This window comes from Vespula vulgaris, chromosome 3, assembly GCF_905475345.1.
Source record: "Vespula vulgaris chromosome 3, iyVesVulg1.1, whole genome shotgun sequence".
Classification (NCBI taxonomy): domain Eukaryota; kingdom Metazoa; phylum Arthropoda; class Insecta; order Hymenoptera; family Vespidae; genus Vespula; species Vespula vulgaris.
In genome coordinates, this window is record NC_066588.1 from 2,635,776 (window position 1) to 2,659,596 (window position 23,821).

The 23,821-nt window shown below is 32.1% G+C and overlaps 1 protein-coding gene across 2 annotated transcripts in view; it reads right to left on the minus strand.

Annotated features, from left to right (window-relative positions):
* Positions 1–23,821, minus strand: part of LOC127062538 (fibrillin-1) — a 130,336-nt gene that overhangs the window by 36,173 nt on the left and 70,342 nt on the right. For both annotated transcript variants that reach the window (XM_050990968.1, XM_050990969.1), the window contains 6 exons: positions 6,571–6,895; positions 5,034–5,185; positions 3,933–4,064; positions 1,967–2,089; positions 463–720; positions 6–263 (listed from right to left, as the gene is read on the minus strand). In XM_050990968.1, the coding sequence (XP_050846925.1) occupies positions 6–263; positions 463–720; positions 1,967–2,089; positions 3,933–4,064; positions 5,034–5,185; positions 6,571–6,895 (1,248 nt within the window). The remainder of the gene's footprint in view (positions 1–5; positions 264–462; positions 721–1,966; positions 2,090–3,932; positions 4,065–5,033; positions 5,186–6,570; positions 6,896–23,821) is intronic.

Below are 23,821 nucleotides of genomic sequence, written 5' to 3' on the forward strand. Positions count from 1 at the left end.
CCCACCAACGCAATTTCCATTCTCGTCCTTCCTAAACCCATCCTCGCATTTCCCTACATCCGGTAATTCGGTCAAACTCTCGTTATAATCGTCCTCGTCCACGTCGTCCTCCTCGTCGTCGTCCTCCTCCGTATCGTAATCTTCTTCCTGCAACACCTTCGTCATCTTTTTCGGCTTGTTTATACATCTGTAAGATCCTAAGGTGTTCTCGCAGTTGGTATCCTCCGGACAAATCTTCGAAACATTTTCGCATTCGTTCACGTCTGAAATTTAACGAACGATTCTTGTGGACAATCGTTTATTCGAAGAGTCGGAAAGTGAAGGAGAAACAAAAAAAAGAAGAAGAAAGAAAATGGAAAAAGACAAAATAAATTACCAAGGGAAGAAAAGAAGAAATAAATACAAAAAAAGGAAAAGAGGAATCATTATGTCCGATGAGTCGCTATATTCCAAATATTTCACCTTGACAAGTCTTCCAATCGTTGGTCAAGTAAAAACCATCCGGGCAAAGGCAAAAGACACTTCCTGGTGTGTTCAGGCATACGTGAGAACAACCAGCGTTGTTATTCGCGCACTCGTCGATGTCCTCGCAAGTATGGTTGTCCAATGCCAATTTAAATCCAGGGATATCGGTGCAGCTGCACTCGTAACCGCCTTCGAGATTACGACAGGTACCTTGACAAGGGCCGTGTCCGTTGTTCGGCAGACACTCGTTAACATCTGTTACGAAATTTATTAAACGTAAAGAAAAAGAGAGAGAGAAAGAGAGAAGCTTTGTCATCCTTTCGATTTCATTTATTTCATCTCTATTCGTTTAATATAAGCTTCATTTAATATAATTCATATAATACAATAATAAATCTATTTCTTAACGACTAGTTATTAAATTAATGATTAAATATTTCGTAAGAACAAACATTATTAAGTATCGTAGATTAAGCTCGTCACGTTAATATCGCATAATGATATTTTGTTATAAATATTGACGTGTTATAAACTACTGACAACGAAACCTTTCGAAAGGATCGATTATCGACAAATAACGATCTCGTTCATTTTTTCATTTCGGTTTGCTTGTTGAACACTAACGCGTTTGAAATGTAAAAAAAGAAAAAAGAAGAAGAAAAAAAGAGGTAAAGAGAAAAAAAGAAAAATTGTAACTCTAAATAAATAAAAAGAAGAGGGAAAAAAAATAAAATACAAAAAAAAACATACAAAAATTTAGAAAACATTCCAAACGAAGTATGTGTATGTGCGTACGTGCGTGCCTCTGTGTGTGTGTGTGTGCATGTACGTGTGTGTTGTGTTGTATATACGCGCAAGCATCAAAATGAAATCAATCCATCGCCAGCTGGAAACGAGCATCCGACGGCACGCAAGCTCTTTACTCCCCAACAGCGAGAAGGTTAACCTCGTTGAAAGCTCGTTCATTCAATGGACGAGTAATGTAGTTGAAAACGACACGATCAACGTTGTCGGCTACGTTAAATGAAATTCAACATTCGTTTGGTACGTACGTTCGGCATCTTTCGTAAACGCAACGAAGGAGATGAGAATAAAATGAAATCCCATAATCGTTTTCGAATCATATCGAAATGAAAGATCTCTTCGAACGCGACTTAATTTTATTTATTTTTTTCTATTTCTTCTTTTATTTATTTATTTCTTTTTATTCGTTCAAAAAAGAAAAGACGAACTAAATCGTTTGTTTGTCGTATATTTTATATATATTTTTTTCTTTATTACGGCTGTTTCTTTTTTTTTTTTTTTACTATTATTTATTTTTTTTTTTATTTGTTTGTACATTAAATCAAGAGACTAAATCGTTTGTTTATTGTGTGTAAAGAACTTTTGTATATTTTTGTTTCTTTACTTGTTACTTATATTAGCGTTTTTTTATTTTATTTGCTCATTTGTTTATGCACAAGGGATTCATCGTTTTCATGTACGTAAATAAAAAACTTACCTTGACAAGTATGCCCATTTGCTGCCAACTGAAAGCCAGAATGACATTCACAGTGGTAAGAGCCAGGATCGTTCAGACAAAAATCTGAACACTTGGCAGTGTCCTCTGAACATTCGTCTATGTCTATGTAAAATAAAGGATTTGAAAAAAGACAGAAAGAAAGAAAAAAGAAATCCAAAACAAAATAAATAAATAAATAAATAAATAAATAAAAAGAAAAACAAAAAATAAAACAGAATAAGAAAGAATAAAAATAAAATAAGATATGATAAAATAATATTCTTCGAAATTTAGCATCAATCGTCGAAGAACGTCGAGATGATTAATTAATTATTTTCAAGTAAATTGATATCGGTGATCACAAAGAAATACGAATGCATATACATAGGTGTATGTACGTACATATTTACGTATATAGGGTAACTATCTGTCGCAATGAATTATTTCTCTCTGTACATTGGATTCATTGAAATTCATTGGGGGAAAAAAAAAGAAAAAAAAAAAAAAGAAATAAATGGGAAAAAAAGAAACGAACAAACATTAGAGGCTTGACGGTGATTAATGGTACCGACACGTGCCGATTTAACAAATGTTCGTACGATTGGTAACAAATTCGTACGTGTAAACTGATAATATTCCGATTAACGTTACACGATCGATTCTCGATTATTTTTCTACGCTTTAACAAGCCAATAAAATCATCAAAAACAAGTACGTAGGATATCATACTCGTGAAAAACATATATATGTATGTATGTACGTATGGATATATGTATGTTTATATATATATGTACGTATGTATGTATTTGTGTGTGTATCAAATAAAATTCCAACGTTTAAAATAAAATCGTTCGAGAAAATACGTACATAGATGCATTGAAATTTATTTCCAACATCATAAACGTTGCTAAACACCCATTAACACATTTTATTAGAAAAATAAGGAAAATAAACGACGACGTGGTTTACCGATGAATATCGTATTTTAAAGGACACTATCTCTTGTCCCTTTGTCCTAATATCGCACGTTTCTCTAACTTTAAACTCTACTCTCGATCCACGTGAACGTGGGTGAAAAAGAAAATTACGAGCCTGTCGTCTGACGTTAAACTTGGATATTAAAAAAGAAAATCGTTTCTATATCTTTAACTTAGCCTTCTCTCAGTTCTCACCCACGCGTTCTTCCTTTCTTCGATATCAATATTTTTCTTTTCTTTTTTTTCTGTTTTTTTTTTTTTTTTTTTTTTTAACACGATTACATGAATGTACAAGATTACAAATTTGAAAAATTTCTTTTTTAAGATTTTCTAGATGAAAACAAATTTGTAATCGCAAAAATACGAAAATTTTAAAAAAGAGATTTAGTCATATAATAATTTTCTACGATAACGAAATTTCGAAATTTTTGTCTTTCTTGTTCTTTCCTCTTTTTTTGTTTGGCAAAATGTATAACTTCGAATTCGGAAGGTATTCATAATTTCTAAAATTTTTCAAAAGAGAAAAAAAGAAAATTTTTATTCGAAGAGCAAAAAAAAAAGTAGCACGAACATTTCTCAAGAAAATATAAGAATTGTGTACAAGAAGAAGAAAGAAAAAAAGAAAAAGGTAATTATAACTCTGTTTGAAACTCCAATAAATCTAATTAATTCCAATCGATCGATCGTGTTCTCCCTTCGTTCTTCTTTTTCTTCCCACAAACAAAATTCTTTTCTTCGGTCTTTTTGCGTTAAACTTTATGATTTCAAATTCAGTAAACGTGTTTGTTGAATTAAACAAAAAAAAAAAGAGAGAAAGAGAGAGAGAAGAAGAAGAAGGAAAAACCGAGAAATTTTTTTCTCGCGAAAGAGAAAACAAAAATATATAATTATATGTTAAAAATTCCGATTAATTCTAATCGATTGTAATCGAATTAATTCTAATCCATTTTCTTTTGTTTAATTTAAAAGAAAAAGAAAATTAATATTACCTATACAGGAGGTACCATTGATTCGAAAACCATCGAAACAGGAACACTTCGCACCAATCGGCGTATCCTCGCACACGTGTTCACAGCCACCCCTCTCCTGATCGCAACGTCGCACGTTATCGATTATCGTTTCTAAAATGGAACGATATCGGTGATGTAACAAAAAAGTTTACCGAGCACATCGGATTCGAATTCGATAGAAACACGATTTTCCGATAGGTTTTACCTACACTTTTGAAGGGAAAAAAAAGAACAAAAAAAAAATTGCCAAGTTTACTAATAAAACGTAATAAAACTCCGTCTCTAATCGTTCTAATATCCCTTAGAAATAATCCGAAAGATTTCAATTCATTTAAACTGACTTACGTATCCACGAAAAACGATCGAACGAAATTTAGAAATATTTTCATCCTAACGAGCCATACTATTATCAATGAAAAATATTTTTACGCACCTGGCAACGGTGAAATTCGATACGTCTACCAATTATCGAATCTTCGATATAAAATCCAATAAATTTTTTTATAACGTGGGCATGTAATAAAAAAGAAAAAATGTAATAAAAAAAAAAAGAGAGAGAAAGGGATGAGCAAAAATGAAATAAAAAAAAAGAAGAAGGGGAGGGGAAAGAAGTACGAAATTAAAAAAGAAATAAAAAAAAAATTCACAAAAACATACGAAAAATAGGAAATAAAAAAGATGAACTGCGTGAACCACGTACGAACTATCAAATGTTCGTTAAAATCTGTCAAACACAATATCGAGGCAGAACGTTTGTTCGTTACGACAAAATCAAATCAAATCAAATCAAATCAAATCAAAGCGTATCAAATAAAACGAAACAAAATACGTTATAAACAAATATAAACGTAAAAAATAAACGTAAAAAAAAAAAACAGCGATACAACCAACAAAAACGTCGAATGGTTTAGGAAGGAAACTTTTTTCTAACGGTAAACAGATCAACGTTAAAAGCTATCAAGGAAGTAATTATACTCTCTTATATCGAGGGTGGGTGAGTCTTATATCGGGGGGTGGGTGAGGGAAGAGGGATAGAGGAGGATAAGACCACCATTTATCTTCTTGTCTAACAACGCTCACCTCCTTTCTTCACGCATTTTGGTACAAGACCAAGCCAAGTTGCTTCGCTGCAAAAAAGTCGATCCACCATCGAGTCCTCGAGAACGAACTCCTCCAGGCAAACATAAACTGCGACCAAGTATCGATTGAAAGGTGGTAGAGCGTTCTTTCTCCTATAAAAATACATTGGTTTACGTGTATGAAACGTTTGAAATAAAAAATTGTATAAAGAGGAAAAGGAAAAAGAAAAAAATTCCTTCGTTGGTCAAACAAACGTCAATGATTACGTTCGTGATACAAATTTTAATAGAATACAAAACTTCTCTTTTCCTTTTTTTCATAACTTCGCACTTTTCTTACAATTTCGAAGTGTGCATGACGAACGAACGAACGAACGAACGAACGCAAAAAAAAAATATACAACGAATTCAACGTATTTTCTATTTTTTTTTTTTTTTTTTTAATGAACATTTGAAACGAGAAAAAATTGTAGAAAAAAAATTCATTGACTGGTTCATTCACGAATAGATCTATGTTTTATATACACTCTTAGAAACTACTGCGTTGTTTGTTTTTTAATTTCAAAGTACATACGTCGAATGAATAAGAAAGAAGATAGAAAAAATAAAAAAAATTTTTCTTCTCTTTCACCCTATATATGTATATCATAAATTCTTATATAGAAAGGACAATTCCTCCGAGCAAAGATAAACCGCGTGCAAGTATCGATTGAAATATGTTAGAACGTGTTTTTCTCTTATGAAGTAAGTACAAACATTTCAAATGAAAAATTGTAAATAAAAGAATTCGTGGAGGACAACAATGACTTATTGGAGGTAGAAATCGAAATATAATACGAACTATTGTATTATTTATTACGTAACATTCGAAGCGTCTATGTCAAACGAATGAAAAGAAAGAAAAAAAAAAGAGAGAGAGAGAAACAAAAAGTACTCCTAAAAAATTCCCCGTTTCTTTCTTTTCTTTCCCACCCTATATACATCTCGTACGAAAAGGACAACTTCTCCAAGCAAGAATATAAACCGCGACGAAGTATCGATTGAAAGGTGCTAGAACGCTTTCTTTTTTCTTTCAACTTCAATAAAATACAATAAAATACACATATGTACGTATATGAAACATTTGAAGTGAAAAATTGTAGGAAAGAAAAAAAGAAAAGAAGAATTATTGGATAACAGAGGCCAACGATCATCAAGTTTCAAATAAAAAGTCAAATGGAGTACAAACGTCGTTCGTTATGCCATAACTTTAGGATCGTGTGTGCGTCGAAAGAAAAATGAAAAGAAAAAAAAGAGAGAAAAAGAAGAAGAAGAGGAAGAAAGAAAAACAAAAAAAAACAAAAAAAAACAAGAAGGAAAATATAGAAAAAAAAACTTTGACCTTTCTTTCGTCCTTCGTCCCAACCCTGTAATATATCTAACAAAAGTCTTTTTACTCGAGTTACATCTTCGGGAATATCTTTTATCGGGCTAAATGCAAATAAAATAAAGTTGACCAAAGAATGAGTAAAGTAAAAGGAAGATGCTTTTTAACCGACCTAGCGTATCTCGGAGGATAAGCATTAACGACCGAGGGTGCTTTGATAAGACCCTTTCTGCGTGCCTTCATGAGACAACTTAGATCCAATCTCGACATCAAAGTTTCGTTCAAGCCACCGACATCCGACACCACCGACGGCTTTACTCCCGATAGAGACTTCTCCGGCATTTGCTTCCTCTTATCCTTCGTTTTCCTACGTCTCTTCAACTCGCCGAGCCTCTTCCGTGCTTGAACTCGTTGCTTCCTCGTCGTATCGCTTCTCAAATTTCTACTTGGCTCATCACCCATATATAGATCGTTACGAAAGTGTTGCAACTTGTTCTCTGAAAACATAAAGGCGTTCGATCAATTACCTACTCGTTAACGAATAATTCACTAATGTCTATCGAAGGTTTATCGATTTGATAATTATATATATATATATATATTTTTTTTTTATTCATTGTATTTCCATGTAAAGAGATTTTCATGTATGTGTTAAGTCAATGAATAATTTTTTCGACCTTTTGATTCCCTAGAATTTTTCTTAGTATTCTTTTTTTACTTTACTTTTTCACTCATCGAGAAATTTTCTATCGAGATAGTGCGAACAATCGAAATTATCGTACATTGAAAAATAGAAGAGAAAGAAACGAAACAAAAGGTTCGAGTTTTAATATTCTAGAATTATTGCATCTGAAAAGGGTAAAAAATAAAAGAAAAGGGTAGTAACGAAAACAAAAATTGAGTCCCGCATCGACATAAATTAAATTACTCCGGCAGGGTGGGTATCGTGCCGCTTGAAAAGCAGCTCTCCTTCCTGCAACAGCTAAGAAGAACTCCGGACTCGAGTAAAGCAAACGAGATTTTATCGCGATTAAACGGGTCGCTATTAAGGTAAACGAAATACGCTTATACGTATCTATTTACGTGCGAGGTATTATCATTAGAAATCATTAAAATTAATTATAAAACAACGCATCTATATTCGTGCGTCTATATTTCAAAACGTGAGTTTCATTCATGAAAAAAAAAAAAAGAGACATTTTTTTTTTGTCGGGTAAGGATAAAGAGGGAGGATAGTAGCAAGCATTGTAACGAACACATTAACACACGTACACACTGGACATAAAATAATATGACCAAAAAGAAACGTAAACACGCACACATACATATATATAACTAAAGCTTCCACATGCTTACAAAGATTGCACCCGTATAAGGAGTCAAGATCGAGACACGCGATAGTAGTCTTAAAGGGTCAAAGTGTCATGAGCCGAGCATGCTCGTTTACGCCAACTTATGTGTGTGTTATGTGTGTGTACGCGTTTATAACACTTAGGTATGTATATATGTCCGTATACATGTACTACTAGCACTAACTTCTCTAAGATCAAGGTGAGAAGATGATTCACTGCTCGTGTCCTATCTCAAGCACCGTCGACCATACACTGTTTCCTCTGTTGCCGACACGCTTGCTAGAGAGAACAACAGGAAGAGAACAACCAGAATAATGCCCTATCCTTATCGACAACTCGATACATTAATCCTGGTTTAAATGGATTTAGATCATGACCCGTGAAAATATTTTATTTACACGATAAACTTAATATAAATATGAAAATAAAATAGATATTGTATGTGTGTATGTGTGTGTATATATATATTGTGTATTAACGATAAAAGATTAATTTCGACAATAAATTCAATTTTAATGAATTTTATAAATTGTTAGAATTGAATAATATTTGTCAACGATATGAGAGATATTAAAATTAGATAATAAACTTAATATCGAAACTTTGTTACTGACAATAAAAAAAGAAAAGGAAGAAATATATTTTATACTTTTATATAACTCTATTCTATATTTAATTGCATTATTCCGATGATCAATGAGATGAAGAAAAAAAGCACGTCATATTATAATAGCTATAACTGTTTGAAAAATCTAATTATATATATATATATATATTTCTTTCTTTCTTTTCTAATTTATTTCATTTTCTTTTCGTCTTTTCTTTCTTTTCTTTTTCTTATTATCCCCAAGCAAAACTTTTGTTAGAACTCACGCTGCTATTAATTATTAACTTTGGGATGTAATCAGTAAGAGAGGGGAGGGTCAAGCTCAAAAGCAAGAGCAACTACTGGACGGCAGACGAAAACAGGTTGCGAGTGAAAAGAGACTAATTGTAAGTTACACGAAAGGTAAAGAAAATGTGCATGTGTTGGTTCTCTTCGTGAAGAAGAAAGGAGAGAAAAAGATAGAATATACATACGTGCTGTTTCAACTATCCGTATAATCTTCCTTTTTCTATTCCTCTCTCTCTCTTTCTCTCTCTCTCTCTCTCTCTCTCTCTCTCTCTCTCTCTCTTTCTTTTTATTTCCCCCGAGTGACTACAACACGCTTTTTGCTTGGATTAGCTAGACTCTTCTTTCGCTTCACGCCTCAGTTCTTAACTAATCGAAGGTAAGAGGGATTGATAAGCGTAACGCAAGAATAAACGATCAGGATTAACATCAAACTTACTATAAAACGTGTGTGTGCGTGTGTGTGTGTGTATATGTATATGTTTTTTCTCTTCATAAGCTTTAACGAACGTAATCGTCTCTATTTTTTCTTTTTCTACTTTTTTAATTTTTTCTCATTATTTTTATTTACTATTTTTTTTTTTTTAATCACCTAACATTAAATCGTCATCTTTTAAAGAACGAACTTGTTTCTTCGATAACAAAATTATTAAATTATTAAAATGCGCATACTAATATTACAAACTCTTTCTCTCTCTCATTCTATCTCTCTTTAACACACGTAACACATATAAGACACCTATGTATCTACATACCAAGATGTATAAGTACCTGCATACGTAAATACTTTATATATAATACATTTATAATATAATAATATTACGTCTTATAATATAATACTACGTATATATAATACATAATATATAATACATTAATAATACAATAATATTACATCTTATACCATAATACTACCTATATGTAATATATATAATATACAATATTTACGTCTTAGGAGCGAAAAAGGAAAGTTAATACTTATGGGAATTCCTGCTTTACGCTTATCAATACTCCTTCCTTCCTTCCTACCTTCGATATGACGTAGTCCTATGGAACGTGTCACGAAAGGGCTGAAAATGAGAACTCGAAGGAGGCAAACTCAAACTCAAACTCGAAGGAGAAGAAGAGAGAGAAAGAGAGAGAGAGAGAGAGAGAGAGAGAGAGAGAGAGAGAGAGGAAGGAACTTAGCTCTCGCACATCCTTCGGAAAAATCCCATTAGGATCGTTCCTCAAGGATGCAGTTATAATCTGTCCCCTTGGACCGCTCGTTCAACATAACGTGTTCTCTCTCTCTCTCTCTCTCTCTCTCTTCCTTTCTCTTTCTTCCTATCTACTTCTCTACGATATTTTCTCTCTCTCTCCTTTCTCTACATGAAGTTGGGTTCAGAGGGCCAACGTACCTGGTTACACGCATCCTCGGTTACGTATACTCGGTACCTTGTTAGAATTGCCTTTTGCGAACGCTTCCGCTCTCTCTCTCTCTCTCTCTGTTTGTCTCTTTCTCGAGTTCTCTCGTTCTTTCTCTCTCTTTCTCTCTCCTTCTCTCTGTCTTTCTTTTTCTTAACGGAAGCAGCACACAGAAACGTTCAACGAAGAAATTGCATGCTTTCGAGCGTAACGCGTGTTACCCAGAAGCAGATCGCTTTTCTTTATACCTTACTCTCCATCTTTCTCTCTATCTCTCTCTTTCTCTCTCTTTCTCTCTCTCTCTCTCTCTCTCTCGTCCTCTTCACGGAATACACGCTGCTTTTCTACCTACTCGTCGATTTCCGACTATGATGATCGAGATCGAGATCGATTTTCAATTTTTTTTTCTTTTTACCCGACCAGTTGTGAGAAGGGAGAGGAGAGAAGTGGCACACAGTGAAGGGTTGGGAATGGCGGAGACATGTGTATTTCTCTTTCTTTATTCCATTTTATCATCTTGTTTTTTATCATTTCGATTCGCGATTGATCGAAAGCGTATCATCGTTTTTTACTTATACAATATATATTATCTTATTTTATTTGTTATTTTACTTATCTATTGTTATTTATTTATTTGTCATTTGTATTTATTCTACTTTTATAAAAAAGACGCGCCGCGAGAGATAGAGATAAACAGAGAAAAAGAGAGAGAGAGAGAGAGAGACGCATGCGTTTAACGAATACCAATCGTTTAATACGAGAAAATATTTTTCTCTGAGATTTAGAATAAATTAATGGAGAAATCCCGAAGGATAGAAGGAAGGAAGGAAGGAAGGAAGGAAGGAAGGAAGGTGCTCCGTTTATGCGCATTATGAGCAAGTCTCGTATACCTATTTGGTTTATCTCGATCTCGACGAATTCGAGGTATGTCAGCCCGACGAAATTCGTGCCGTCAAAAGCACGTCGAATAGGTGGAGGAGACTGAGAAGGAGGAGGTGCAGAAGGAGGAGGTGGAAGAGGAGGAAGAGGAGGAGGAGGAGGAGGAGGAGGAGGAGGAGAACTCGGTCGAAAGCAGAGAACGTTCCTGAAGTGGCAGTTTAGCGTTCGTCTTCGAGCTATTACCTTCTGGACTTCACGACTTCCGAAAGATTCTTCCTCTCCATCGATCCTCGAAATCTCTGCTAGCCTCTTTAAGTTCTCCATATACATATACATATATATGTGTATACTATAATATATATGTATATATGTACATTGTATAATGTAGATACGTAACATAGGTATACGTAAATTTACTAGAGTCGATGATACTCGAAAAATTCTCATAAAATACTTAAATCGATCCTTCCACCCATCGCTTGTCTCAGAAAGAATAAAAAGAATGAAAGAGGAAATAAAAAGCAAGTAAAATCTATTCGTTAACGTTCTATAACGATATGTAACTGTGTATGTATTGATATATGGATATATGTGTGTGTGTGTGCACGTGTATAATATTTCTTTACTATAAAAGTTTCATTTAATTTTATCCCGATAAACTTTAATAATCAATTAATTCGTCTACGAAGTTTGTAATGTTCCTTTTGTTTTAATCTATAATGGTAGATATAATATTATATTAATTTTATTACCTATACTAATTTTAGTATGTAATTATACCGGTATATGCTATAATAATACCATATAACGAAGTTTCTAATATTATTTTATGTATAACTTTTATCAATAATATAATTACATTGGTATAATTAATACCGTATAACTTTCATATTATACACACACATACACACACTCTTTTTAAAGTCTAGATTCCTAAAAAATCTCGTGATCAAGAAATTCTCCTACGATTGAAACGGATACAAAATTAGAAAAAGTAAAATATACGTCTACAATCTATTTAAATTCCGTCATATCGTACGGAGATATCATGAAGAATTCACATGCGTCTAACAGCGATTACATTGTTTATTTCGTGTACAATTTAAGTTCAATCTCGTATGTTAGATATGAGTGAGTGAGTGAAAAAGAGAGAGAGAAAAAGAAAGAGAGAGAGAGAGAGAGAAAGAGATAGACCGGTCCGATCAGCTTTCTCGAAGTTGTACGTCCGTCCATCTGTCGGTCCGTCAGTACGTCCATTCGTATACCACGCAGGCGTGAAATTCGTGCGACCGTCGTCTTATCGCCTATCTCGACTTCGTCCTGATAATTTAAGCCGCCTCTGAATCAACCCTTTGTACTCTCACGATTCTCCATGACGACGAAGCAATATGTATCTACCAGCCATTTATACCTTACACGTGCTCCTCGTAATTTATGAGACACACCTCCCGTTCCAAATCTATTTTCGATATTTTCTTATCCACAATATTACATATTAAAGACATTACGAGATTAATTTACGAAGGAAATATATCTACGTCTGAGTTAAAAAACAAAAAAAAAAAGAAAGAATTCATTAACGACGTAAGTTTATTGGTTACGATTATTTAACGAGTAAATAAAGAATTCGAAAAAACATTTTCGACAGCCAGCAGAAACGATATCATTGTCTGAATGAATGTTGCGAATTTAAAAAAAAATAAATAATAATAACAATAACAAAAGAAATATATATATATATATTGAAAATTGCAAATTAAATTTTACAGAAATTAATTTACGAACGAAATGTATATATGTATAAGTTATAAAAAGGAAAAAAAGAAATTATTAGCATCATACCTTGGTTTTTCTATCTGGAAAATTTTATCTACGAAAATTACAAATTGAATTTTTAGCGAAATTGATTTGCAAACAAAGTGTATCTATGTATAAAAAGAAAATAAAATTATTATACATTTTTCTACGTCGACAATTTTATCTACGAGAATTACAATTTACATTTTTGAAAATTATTTATATAAAAAATGAAAATATATGGATATATAAATCATATAGAAATAATATTACGTTTTTGTATCTCTAAGAGTAAACAGATATAAGAGTGAGTAACACGTATAATTTGAACATTTTATATATATATATATATATATATATATATATATATATATATATATATCGATATCTATTTCAATGAACGTCATTTTCTAGATGTCATTCACTTCAGATGTCATTGAATCATAATTAGATTAACGATCATATCCGTTTAAATCTATCTGACTTTGACAGCTATTCGACGCGATGCCGATAAAACTTCTTAATAATACTATTGGAATTCGTTAAATATTGAATCATCTAATTCAAGAACCGCTTCTTTGAAGCTACACATCAAATTTGTCATCGATCGTATGAATCTTATAATTTATCGAATATTTCACTTGTGTCCGATTAAATCAATTAAAATATTTCGTCGATCACATAGAAATCCAAATGAGTATATTCACATATATAACATATAAATAAAAATATTCCTACGAAACTCCAATAGTTAATAGAAGAAACGATCTCTTTATCTGAACGAATGTTTCGTATTTAAAAAACAATAAAAAAATATATATATCAGAGTGTCCGAACAAGTATATCTATATACATATAAAAAATAAATAAAAAATTCGTACGAAATTCACAATAGCTAATAGGAAAAACGATCTCTTTGTCTGAATGAATGTTGCGTGTTTAAAAAAAAAATAAATAATAACAATAAAAAAATATATATATCGAGCCATTTACATCGAAGAGTATCATGAAGAATGAAACAAGAGAAAAAAAATAAATTTAGTTTATCGACCTTCCAAATGATGTTGAGTAGTACGAGCAATCGTACTTTCGTTCGTCTCTCGGAGAGGTATTAACACGCTCTTATTTACGATCACTGATAAAGAAAGACGCGTATTTTGCAAGAGAGAGAGAGAGAAAGAGAGAATGTTGGAGTCCGCGAACCGATTCAAATCGGTCCAAGTGGCAAAACACATTATGGCGATCGTTAAACATCGGTATCTAAAGTGGCAGAAGAATCTTCGCGCTTCTATTTCAAAGACATTATTCGTCTATATGTCCTCAACATAAACGAAAGAGAACCTGGTTGTTATAAATATATATATATATATATATATATATATATATATATATATATATGCATGTATGTATGTATGTATGTATGTATGTATGTATGTATATATGTAGATATGTATGTATGTATGTATGTAGAGAGTTGCTTTTATCTCGAAAAATTGAAATATCTCCGAGGAGGCACGGATCATAATAAAAAACATTCTTTTTTGTTTCTTTTTTCTTTTCTTTTTGTTTTTGTTTTTCTTTATTTCTTTTTCTTTTTCCTCTTTTTTCTTTTTCTTTTTTTTTTTATAGAAAAATCTGTCGTTTAGGAGGCGTCATACGGCGAAAATATTTTTTTCTGCTGATCGATTGGTCGAAGAAAATTTCAAAGTCAAATACACTCTTTCTTTTTTTGTTTCTTCTTTTTTATTTTTCTTTTTTATCGCTGTTGTTTCCAATGGAATTTTTTTTTTAAACGGATTCGACGAAGCGTCCGTGTTAGATCATTAATTCTTACAGAACGTTATAAATTTTGCTACATGCAACATTTGCGACTTTTCGTTAATGCATCTTTTCTGGATTGTCAAATGTTTATATGGATCTCGAATAAGTATTGTCGTATCATGAAAAAAGAGAAAAAAAAAAGGAAAAAAAAATGCAACTCCATTATACAAAACAAAACAAAAAAAGAAAAAAAAATGAAATGGATTTGATTTTGAAACTTCCCTGGCCAATCTACTTGCAAAAAAAAAAGACACAACAGAAAAATATGTCGGCACCATATGATGCCTAGCCTGGTACCAAGCAAGTATGTAAAAATATATTTTTTTTTATAGGTTCAATCCCACAAGTGATAATCCAATTTTTTGAGATAAACGAAACACTCTCTCTCTCTATATATATATATATATATATATATATATATATATATATATATATATATATACTCACAAACACACACACGTGTCTCTCTCTCTCCCTCTCTCTCTCTCTCTCTCTCTCTCTCTCTCTCTCTCTCATATAAACATATACGTGTGAGATATATACATACATATATGTATGTATGTGTACACATACATACCCGAATATATTCATGTATAAATATTCACATAAGTTGTATATAAAAACGAAAGTGTACCAAATAAATATTTATACACAGATATACATATACATATACACCTACAGCTTATATATTTTCTATGTCCTTATGGATTTCCTTTTTCATCAGGTCTTCTTCATTTCCTTACTCCTTCTTCTTCATCCTCATCGATAGAGTCTCACGAAGGGAAGATCTCGAACGATTTCAATGGAGGATCGCATAGCCACGAAATATTACGACGAAAATAGACAACGAGGAGAACGAGAGAGGATGCTACAGAAGAGAAGTGAGATGGAAATAGAGATAGAGAGATACAGAGAAAGAAAGAAAGAGAGAGAAAGAGAAGATAGAGAAAGGTAAAGTGAAGTTGTACGATTTCGATTATAGAAAAGAGGCGCGAAAATTGCTAGAACTATCTCGAATGCTCGTTCGTTTCGTCTCGAAACTCGATATCGATCGGCAATCTTGCATCCTCTCGAGAAAAATATCAAAATGGAAAGGGTAAGAGAAAGAGAGAGAAAGAGAGAGATAGTAAACGCGTCCCATTTATCTCTCTCTCTCTCTCTCTCTCTCTCTCTCTCTCTCTCTCTCTCTCTTTCTCTTTCTTTCTATCTCTGTCTTTCATTCTATATTATAATAATATCGTCGTGTTCCGGCGATCTCGAACTTCCTCGTAAATTATTTCCCGAGTTTTTCGAGATATCGAGAGAACTCATGATAGCACGATGGCACGATATCTTGACGCGTCTCTCTCTCTCTCTTTCGCTCTCTCTTTCGCTCTCTCTTTCTCTTTCGCACTCTCTTTCTACTCGTTCTCTCTAAACGATTCCATTTTCCGTCAAGCCAAGAGCGATCAATTATTTCACGACGTGGCCGAGAGATCCGCGTCGATTCTCGTTTTCCGCTCGATCCGTTTTTCCTTCCTGCAACTATTCCCCGCCCCTCGTCAATTATTCTCCTTCTTTTTCTTCTTTTTCGAACGACAAAGAAGAGACATTTTTTTTTCTCCTTCGTTCTTTTCCTTTCCTTCTCTTTTTTCTTTCCTTCGTTTCTTTTCTTCTTTTCTTTTTTTTTTATTTCTTCTTTCTTTCACGGATCAAAAAAGAAAAAGATCTCGTAGGAATGAAAGAAATAGGAAAAGAATGAATATAATATTTTTGTGCGAGTGAACTTGAGAAAAGATTCGAAACTTAAAAGAAGTAGAAGAAGAAAAAAATACAACAAAAGGTAATATTTTTATAACACGAATGAGAAGAAAAAGGAAGCCTGGAAAAAAAACAAAGACGTAAAACAGAATGAAAGAAACGGAGCGAGTGAAAGAGAGAAAGAGAATGGAGCAAAGAAGTCAGGCTGTTTACGATCTTTGGAAGATCGTAAGAAAGAAATTACGTGTCGCGTTAGCTGGCTTGCTTCTAGTAGCTCGCCTAGCTCTCTAGCTCGCATCAGAGTATTTTTCCGTAATTCGCGAAAAGTAGTAGGTAGTTGCCAAGTGGTCGGAGAACGAGAACGAGGACGAGAAATGAGTTAGCTCGAAAAATTTCGAGTCGAGAGAAGAGACCAACTCGAACCATTTCTTCTCTTTATCTTTTTTCTTTTTTTTTTCATTCTTTCCTTTTTTCTTATCTTCACATTTAAGTAAGTAAGTATACCAACGTCATTCGAAAGCTCGTAGTGGAATTACGAAAGTATGAAAATAACACAAAGTTCTCGATAAAGTAAAAACGTTGCAAAGATGGAAAAAATCTAATGGAATCTTTGCGAAAAGAAATAAGAAAGATATATTATTAAATAAGATAGATTATATCGTAAATAAAAAAGATGTATCATAGATGTAACGTAAAAATTGTCGATAAAAAATATTATACGATATTATTTCAGATTTAAATTTGACGAAACATTTTCGAGGGAAAGAAAAAAAGAAGAATTCTATAAGGTTAATTTAATGGATTTAAATTCAATATATTAGAAGTTTTTTTTCAATAAAACGTAATCGACGATGTAAAGTTTATTTTTGTTTACATATATTCTTTCTTCGTTTGGATCTTAATTACTAAATATTGTCAATAAAGTAGTATTATATAGATTTATTTTTTTATTTAGAGAAGAGATTTCCAACAGTTTTTCAATATATAATATACTGAAAATTTTCCATGAATAAAATACTGCATACTATCAATTATTTGGATGCAAGAAACCAAACAGTTTCAAGTGTATAAAAAAATAATACTGGATATAAGATACCAAAAATATTTTCACTTTACAAAATACAATAGCGCCCTGTTATTTATTTATGCATAAAATATTAACAATTTTCAATAAAAAAAAGAATATATACATATATATATATATATACCAAACATATTTTCAATGAAAAATACAATAATATTGTGATTTAATACATATTAAATTTGAAATGATTTAATAAATATGAAAATATTAAATTTTCAATATAAAAGAAAAAAAGAAAAGAAACATTAGCATCGTTAGCATCGAAATATTATATTATTAAAAATTCCAACATTTAACGTAAACGATCCCGACAAAAGAATCTTTTATCAAACTTGATCCATCGTGTACCGTTAATTTTTAATTTCTATTATATCACGAAAAGGTCAACTTTCGTGATTAAACTTACTTTAAAAATGGCGGACAATGAGAGTAATGAAAAGAACGGTCTTGAAATATTCTACGAAAATCAGGGAAATATCGTGCGCGAGAATGAAATAGAAAAATGACGGATTCGTTTCTTGGAAGGGAAACTCAGAATATCAATTTTCACAGATGAGAAGAGGAAGAAAAGGACCAACGACGCGATTACGGAATTTCTTATACGAAATCGTCCTCGTCATCGTTCTCGTCGTCCTCTGACTCGTCACTCTCCGCTTTCTAACTTTTCATTTTTCAACCTTCATTCTTTTTTCTTTTCTCGTTTTTTTTTTCTTTCTTTTTTAATTTTTCTATCTTTCTTACTTTCATTTCTTTTATTTTTTCTCTTTATTATATTTTTTTTTCTTTTTTTTTTATTCGACCATCTTTCTCTTTACACTCTCTTTCCGGTGAAACGCAAGAAGCTTATTCCGCCTGGACGAATCGGGAAATCACGCGAAGGTGGAAGAGGACGAGAACGAGGATGAGGGCGAGGGAAAATGGGAGGGAAAAAGAAAAGAGGGGGAAAAAAAACGGGACACAGCTTTTCCTACGTCCAATCTTTGTCTCTCTCTTTCTTTCTTTTTTCGTCGAAAGTTTTCCGATGAAAAAAAAACAGGAAAATAAAAAGAAGAAGAAAAAAATACTTTCCTTGGTCGAACGAAGGACAATAAAGCAGAAATTGGAAAAACTCGTTTCAGTTTCTTCGACGATCGTGATCTACGTGTAAACAATTTTGAAAACCAGTGCACACGCATCCATTCGTTCGTATATCCATGGACGAAAAAGAAAAAAAAAAAAAAAGAGAAAAAAGAAGAAATAAAACAGAAAAATAATTTCTAAATCGAATCGTATAGGTTTTAATTTCTTTTTTTTTTCTTCTTGTTTGCTCTTCTTTATTCAAATATTTCAAATATATCCACGTATATGGAATCGAAGAGGAAATAATTCATAAAATCATATAAAACTAATATTCAAACTTACACATCTTTATATACATATCCTTATATATATATATATATATATATATATATATATATATATATACACATCACACACACACACACACATATATATATATATATATAAGAACTAAGTAAGTACCTACTATTGTACATTGTCTAGATGGTGAGAAAATATTGAAGGATATTTTCCAATATGTTCGAAGAATATACAGGATCAAGAAAAATGGTACGTAGGAAAAGGATTATCGTCCCAACCCTCCCCTCTTTCCCTCAACCCTCTCCATATCGATATCTACAGGATCTACCTTTTATCAGTGTGATAGCAGTAGTAAGTATTTGCTTGTTTCGTGCCTGCAGGAGCTTTAAAAAAGGTTTACTACCTTTCCTTTCTCTCTCTATCTTTCTCTCTCTATCTATCTCTCTATATCTCTTGCTTCTTACTTTATTTCTTGTTTCCTTCTCATCCATTTTTCTTATCTCTCCAAGATCCTCGAATAAGAGTTCATCCTGTTTCTTCATCCTTTCCTCACGGATATCTCAACTAACGCTTCTTCTTCCCTTGATTGTTGACAAAATCTGCATTATTTAACTTTCATTTTCAAAACGTTACTTACTTTACATCATGGCGTTGCTTGATCGGCAATAATAATTTCCTTTTCTTTTCTCCCTTCCTTTCTTCTCTCATTTTTCGCGCCCCACTCCTACCCCTTCGTAAATAAAAATGAGAAAGCACATTAAAGAGAGAAGAAGAAAAAGAGAAAGAAAGAAAGAAAGAAAGAAAGAAAGAAGAATATCACCGATGAGAGTGCATGATATGCAGTTGAAATTAATTGTGATTGTTGTCGAGAGAGAAAAAAAAAGGAAATTGAAAAAGGGAAAGAGGGAGACAAGAAAATGAAAGCTCTCGATTTAAACAAGATTTGTGTAAGTCGAATATTACAGGGTTACTCGACGTATATATACATATACTTGTGTTCGACGTATATAAATAAATATGTATGTACACTTACCATATATATATGTTAATATATATAATGTGTGTGTGTATATATGTATATATATGAATATATATATATATACACACACCAACGTTTCTTCTTTTCGCCTAATTATGACAAGAACGATAACAAGGGTTTCGTACGTACCAAAGATCGACATTCGTATACGGACAACGGAGTTACGAAGCTGAAAAAATTCAGAGAGGAGAAACCGGAGTTTGTCCGTCGAGAGTACAACTTAATCCCGTGGACAATAATTAAACGACCTTATACGGTATTCTTTATATAACAGGGAAAAAATATAGTCGGTATATTTTTGACACGAACTCAATGAAATCTTCTCTCTCTCTCTCTCTCTCTTTTTCTCTCTTGCTGTTGCTTCTTCTTTCTTTTTTCTTTTTTTCTTTATTTTTCTTTTCGTATCTTTTTTTTCTTCCTTTTCTCCTTTTACTTGGCGCACGATCGCGATTAATATGTTACGAGCTGGTAAGACGTTAATATCAATCATCCTTTAACAGGAAGGAGAACATCATCCTCCGCCTCTTTTCGACGGCTCCTCGAATAGATTGGCTTACAGTTCAGAAATCTCTTATAAGACGAGAGAGAAAGAGAGAGAACGATTTATTTTTCAAGTATTTTATCGAGAGATGATTAACGTGCCTTCGCCAACGTAAGACTGATAATTACTTTCGATGCTATAATATACCTGTCCTTACGACTCTTTCCTACTTACACGAATATTTTTCTTTTCTTTTCGTTTCTTTTCTTTTCGTTTCTTTTTTCTTCTTTTATTTCTCTTCTTTTTTTCCTTTTAACATCACGATAACGGGATATCAATTACGCGCCTATGTAATAACCAACAATTACTATCCAATCTTGAGATATCTAATTAAACGAACGTATACCTATAACATAATTATAATCTATCTGTAAGAAGACATCGTATAGATATACTATATCTATACAGCATGATTATAAATAAAAAGGCCAGTTTGTTATCTCGTTTTTGTTAACTGCGATAGATGGGTAGAGTAAAAGAAAATTTTTTTTCGACACTTCGCCTATTGTCAAATTTTTTAAAAGCACGAAACACGCGATTTTTTAGAATTTTACATCGGAATATTAATTTTTTTTTTTTATGGAACATCCTATATCTTTCTTTTTTCTTTCCTCGTAAATTAATTAAATATTTCAATCGATTATCCAGAAAATAAGGATAGGTTTAAAATTAATAATTGACGTGTGAAATATTTTATGTACAACGGAAATGATACTGATCTTACGGAAATTGAAATGTGCAAGCACTATAAGCGATAAGAATTAAGCGAATCGATTAATTCGCGTTCAATTAAGTTTTTATCATCAATAAATTAATTAAGCCTTAGAAAGATAATAACTAAACTTATTGTAAAGTTCTTTGTAAAAAATCTTTTACATCGGAAATTTATTATATATATCATCGGTCGTACAACTAATGTCGTAAATTAATTATTATTATTATCGGGTCTATAATCGTTCAATAATTTTTTTTAAAGATAATTGATTAAGATATTTAATTGATTAAAAAAAGAAAAAAAAATAAATGGATATTCCACAAGAAAAAAAGAAAATCAGAAATTATTGAACTTCTGATTTCTGTAAATCGGATATTTCGTATTTCGTTAAAATATTAAATAATTTAAAACAATTCCTTTTTTATATTTACCTAACAAACGAGATGGGAAATAACTGATCCTTCAATTTATAATCGACCTCTATACTACAAAATAATTAAATAAGAATATAAAAAGTTACAAATCCTTTCAATATGAAATATTTCATAGCGAATGATATTTCAATTTAAACGAGTTCCTATCTCTCGAATTAACGAGACTGGAATGATCGATTCCAGACACGCTTTACCGTATTAAGAAAGAAATTAGTGCCTTCCATTCCATTCCATTCCGCTTATTACGACAGTTATCTGGCGCCATTTTGACGAGTAACGTTCGACTTGTCTAGCGGAGAACGGATTTCTTTGTCGGAACGTCGCACGTCGACCGACCGATAACGAACGACTTGCAAAACGATTTTAGAAATGCCAAGTGATTCGTTTGGTGAATTTTTAATGTCATCGATATAATCGAATCGCGGCACGATCTTGTCTCGATTTCTCACTGTTAAAAATTTTAATAGACTTTCTAAGAACCTTAAGCTTGAATCAATATCTAAAGACATAATTCTCGTAATAATAATAATAACAATAATAATAATAATAATAATAATAATAATAATAATAATAATAATAATAATAATAATGATAGTAGTAGTAGTAGTAATAATAATAATAATAGTGATAGATGCGTGATAAAATCATAATTACTAAGCTGCGAAAGGCGAACGTTAATTGTCGTTTAACTTGATTACAGTGTAGGCGTCGATCGATTCATTCGCACGAAGCTGTCGAGTTATCGAGTGAAGTCATCGAACGGAGTAATTGTATTTTAGCCTACTTTCGTCAAAATCATTTTTGTCGCACGCTCACGAAACGATCTATTAATAAAATCTAAATAATTTAGATACCCTGTATATCTTAAGTACGAATATCTTATATACAATAGTATATGCGTTTATGTAAAATTTTTCGAATGTTGTTTGCAAAATATATATATGTATATAAAAAATATACATATTTAGAAAACGTTATAATATATATGTAGATATTTTGCAAGCGTGTAGTTTTATAAAATAAAAAATATATATATATATGCAATATGCGAGGAAACAGTATACGAAATATTACAAAGTAAACGATATCGACTGAAGAGACTTCGAGTATTGAGAATGATGGTATATACACATATCGAAGAGTCATAATTCTCGTAGTCAACGATGCGGTGCGAGGCGTCCACGCCAATAAATGTTTGATCGATCGACCTGTGGTTCGATTGACCGACGGTCAATCTTCGTGCATTACTATCAGAAGCAGTGTTGTAGTTCGGGGAAAGAGAGTAAAAAAGAAAGAAAAGAAAAGAGAAAGAAAAAAAGAAAAAAATATGAAACGGAAGACACGAAAAAAAAAATACGAGCGTGTTGATCGAAATGACCAGCAACGACAACAATAACAATAATAATAGTAACAAGTAATAAGAAACTCGTGAGAAACTCGAATACACGTCACAATATAATAAAGATCTCGATCGATGATTTTAGAATATATTCGATAAACTCTTGCACCTCTGTAATCTTCGCGATCCCAATAAAAATACACTAACTACGTATAGTAAGTATTTTACAACAATATCGAAACTACGTGAGAATACGCCGTTCTCCAAGCGCTGAAATTAATTAATCACGTTATAATCAAGATAAAACGCTACCGCGATTTCCCTTCGTTCGTAAGCCTGGCCAAAGGTCAGGGACGTTTTCTCGTCGATCACTACTTTCTTTTTTCTATTTTTTCTATTCTCTCTTTTTTCTCTTTTCTTCCCTAAATAACTAAACAGAAATGGTATTCTCTTCCAAAAAAAAAAGAAAAGAACTCACGAATTCGACATCCCAATATACTCTTACACTTTCGGAATGATAAATTATGCCGGATGAAAAAAAGATATAAAAAGAAAAGAAAAGCAAAAAAGAAGAAAAACGAAAGAGAAGAAAAAGAAAATGTTAAAGAGTGATTTTTCAAAAAATACCTACCAAAGTTTCATATATTGTTCATCCGATAAAGAAAATTTAAAAAACAAAACGAAACAAAAAAAAAGAACAAAAAATCGAGAAAAACTGAATAAACAAACGGGCAAGAAAACGAACAAACGTATAAATAAAAAAATGAACGAATAAAATAATATATAAATCGATCGAATAAACGAGCGAATAAATAAAAATAGTAAACAAATAAATAAAATAATAATATAATATAAATCGATGGAGTCGATGATTTATTTTCGATCGCTTCTATTGTCTCTCTTTTCTTCTTTGTTTCTTTTTCCTTTTCTTTTTCTTTTTCTTTTATCAACGACAAACACGTCAATGATCCTCGACGATAAGAGGGTCGAAAGGTGACTGCTTTTCGTGAGATCTCACGCCAACTGA